Here is a 3,642-nt window from a genome sequence, read left to right on the forward strand (position 1 = left end):
CTAGCTCAATGTGTGAACATGCCTTCAGTGAAGAAGATTGGGTGTTTGAAATGGGAAAACATTATAAATGGGGAGAAATAAAGTGGAAGCAAAACGAAAAATGTAAGCAGAATACTCAATTGAAAAGTGAAAGTATTAGGAAGGCATCTTAGTCTCTTGATCAAATGATACCATACCTTTTGCCTAATCCTAAGTTAAACCCACAAGTTCTTGGGAATTTTGAGCCTTGTCAGTCTATATTAGTGGAGATTTACATATAGGGCAAAACTAAGGTTTAATGTGTGTATACTCGAATTCATTTGTGAGAATGAGCACTTTAGGCATGATCTATCATTTGACTTAGAAAACATAGTACAAGGTCAATGCAATATTCTTGAAACATAACATGAGCTTGATCATAAGCATTTTTGAGAGAGAATATCAACCAACATATAACCATGTTAGCTATAACATAGAGTTCGACATATTTCCCCATTGATAAGGGCCCAATGTATCTTTCCACGATATAAAAGCATCATATCGTGTGAACTTGGTACTCGCCACTAGTTCGTAGTCTGGGTACTCACCACTAGTCCTGAGATTGGGTACTCACCTCTAATCTCCTCTAAAACTACGATGGCCCGTAGTTATAGGACATGGGTAATCACCACTAGTCCACTCGACACTAAGTACAACTCCCAACAAAAAGGATGGACAAAGAACGAAATACCCCAATAGACTTTACTAGCCCATCTACAGACTTTAATTCATTTTATGGATCATAGAAGGCCCTCCCTAGAAGCTGAGTTAAAATTCCTAGGTTTTTTTATCTTCAACCACGAAGCCACTTTTACAACTTATAAATATTTTTATGCATTGTATTGTCCGATCATAGACCCAACTACTGATAATCCAAGATTCTGATAAAAACCATGATCCCCATCTATGACTCGTATTCCTTTTCATGACTCGTAGATACCTCTTACACAATACAGGAACTAAAATTTCCAATTTTCTAAAGTCCAATTCTACAAGGCCCAACTATGACTCGTGGTTACTTTCACAAGTCGTACTGTTGGCTCGTACATTGAGACCTGGAGTTCTGAAATTCCTAAGTTTCAAGACTTGGTCTACGAATCCTTTCCACGACCCGTTAAACCAATTACAAGTCGTAAAGTCTCCTCGTAATCACTGAACCCAATTTCTGAAATCTTAAGTGTCAACCACGACAGGTTTTCACGAGTCATAATTACTTCTACGACATGTACTTTAAGCTCGTAGATGCCAAAAATTTAAGACTTCAGCAATTTTCTGCAACATTTCTGATTCAACGGAGTATGCACTTCCGAGGTATTATAATATCACCCTTTGGGAACATTCGCCCTTGAATGAGACTTAAGTTAGCATAAATGGGGTAGGTAAAGAGATCTAACTACGAAACACGAATGCAAAACATATCAAAAGCATAAAACCAAGGAGTAGTCGACTACTGGCTAAAATATGAACTTTAAAACTGATCCCTTGAACATGCATGCACGAAAAAACATGAGAATAGCTGAAACACATGAATCCAAAAGAGTACATAAGAGGAACTAATACTTCAAGTGAAACTGAAACTTAATCACTCGGGTTCTAAAGTCAATAGAGGCATAACAAGCATGAGGCCAATCCTTACCAAGAATTTCATCAAAATCAAGCATATCTAACTCCACTAGATTGACTGAGGTGATTTTCTAAAAAATTGAGATCAAAAAATTTCTATAAACCCATTTAGATAAAACTGAATCACCGATAGGAGTAAAGACTGAAAAAGATTCTACAGGATTTTGGGACTAACATCAAACTTCATAACAACATAAGGAGTCACGAAAGAGAGTGTGGCTCCTAGTTCTAATAATGCATAAACATCAAAATGAAAGACTCATAACTTACCAATGATTGTATCTGGGAAACCTCCCGATCCTACCGAGTCTGAAGAGCATAAAACATGTTCTAATTCTTCCAACTACCAGAACTAGATGAAATACCATGCTGAGTCGGGCGACCTGAAGAAGGGTAGGGTTGAGCTCGCCAATGACTATCCCCATCATTCCTAGCAATCGAAAGGCAATCCCTCAACTTATGACCAGTCTTACCATAACCAAAATACGCATCAGAACCAGTTAAACAATCTCTCAAATGGTTCTTCCCATACTTCTAACATGAGGGGAAACTATGTCTACTAGAACTATCACTCTGAGACTTAGGATTTGACACCCTATCTTTGTTGAGCTTAGACACCGGAGCACTGGATGAAAATGGACCACTATCGGTTCGAGCCCTCTTAGTCTCCCTCGAACTTTTCTTAAGCTTGTCTTCCTTAATCTGTTGAGCATTCACATCAACCTAGAGATGTCCATCTCCTTAATCAACATGGAGGTCCTACACTCTTTCACCACTATTTCTGAAACACCAGAAACAAACTTGTTTATTTAAGCCCTAGAATCAGCCACCACAGCTGGAGCATATTTAGAAACTTGAGTGAACTTCAAGGCATATTCCTTCACACTGATATTTCCTTGCCTCAAGTTAATGAACTCTTGCACCTTTTCCTCTCTCATCTCAAGAGGGAAAAATCAGTCTACAAAAGCACCCTTGAACTTGTCCCAATCCATTCAACAACAACTCTTTCTTCCTTCCATTGCTTGAACCAAATTTGAGCAAAACCTTTCAATATATATGCGTCTAAGTTCGTACTCTCCACCGGAGTAACACCCATAATGTCAACAATCCTTTTAATCCCTTCAACAAACTCTGGTGAATCCTCATCCATCTTTAGTCCATGGAATTTTGGAGGATTCATCCTTGTGAAATCTAGAGCTCTAGTCGCCGTCTTACCCACATTTGGGTTTATGGGAGCTACCACCTCACGGTTGGCTTGAGCAGTCATGGCTTGGGCCAACACTTGCAAATGAGCCCTAAATTTCAGATGAGTGACTTTCTCAGCCAAAGGATCAACTGGAGCTTTGGGTGTTTGTTGCTCCACATTCATGTTCACATTCCTTCTCAACAGAGCTCTTCTTGAAGGCATATTTTTGAAACACATAGATTATGAGTTAGAAGAAAATCTTATAGAGTTTCACTCTATCACACGGCTGAGAGTATGAAATAAATGAAGTATTTCTTAAATGTCTCTTAGCCTCTCATTCATAAATGTGGCGTGTTTCACACTCATGAATAAAACCCTACTTAACGCAACTTTCAGACATCTAAATACACTTGAACCTGATGCTCTGAGTACCAAGTTTGTCACGACCTAAGACTACCCCTAGACGTTACATGATACCTAGAGTCTAGAAAGACCCTAAGATTAATCACATGTCATAAAGATAACATACTGAATTGAAATAATCATGAAAGCAAAATAAAACCATGAATAATCTAATAAGAGTCTTATATAGCAAAAAAACCAATATCTGAAGACACATATGTTGATTCTAACTCTTATATCTTAAAGCCTCTACCAACATAGGTGAGCTGCTAAGACATGTTCCTAGCTAACTCTAAAATCTGAAACTGAAAGAGAAGTACTGAAATGAAAAGATAACATCATCCTCGATACGAGGACTCACCAACTGTCATACTAAGCAGATCGGATCTGTGCTAATTGCGGGCATGAGATGG

At 38.3% G+C, this 3,642-nt stretch overlaps 1 protein-coding gene across 1 annotated transcript; it reads right to left on the bottom strand.

Annotated features, from left to right (window-relative positions):
• Positions 1-1,971: 1,971 nt before the first annotated feature.
• On the bottom strand, positions 1,972-3,049 carry LOC129903714 (uncharacterized). Its single transcript, XM_055979257.1, has 3 exons — positions 2,612-3,049; positions 2,260-2,343; positions 1,972-2,175 (listed from the first exon to the last, which is right to left on the bottom strand). The coding sequence occupies exons 1-3, from the start codon at positions 3,047-3,049 to the stop codon at positions 1,972-1,974; spliced, it is 726 nt and encodes a 241-aa protein (XP_055835232.1).
• Between the last annotated feature and the right edge of the window lie 593 nt (positions 3,050-3,642).

The sequence above is a fragment of the Solanum dulcamara genome, chromosome 9, assembly GCF_947179165.1.
Source record: "Solanum dulcamara chromosome 9, daSolDulc1.2, whole genome shotgun sequence".
NCBI lineage: Eukaryota > Viridiplantae > Streptophyta > Magnoliopsida > Solanales > Solanaceae > Solanum > Solanum dulcamara.

Excerpts from the sequence above, each read along its gene's own strand:
- LOC129903714 (XM_055979257.1), bottom strand. The coding sequence starts at position 3,049 with ATGCCTTCAAGAAGAGCTCTGTTGAGAAGGAATGTGAACATGAATGTG. Across the intron at positions 2,344-2,611 it reads GGATTGGGACAAGTTCAAGG|ATTAAGGAAGACAAGCTTAA; the intron begins GTGCTTTTGTAG and ends AATGCTCAACAG. Across the intron at positions 2,176-2,259 it reads CATTTTCATCCAGTGCTCCG|AAGTATGGGAAGAACCATTT; the intron begins GTGTCTAAGCTC and ends CCCTCATGTTAG.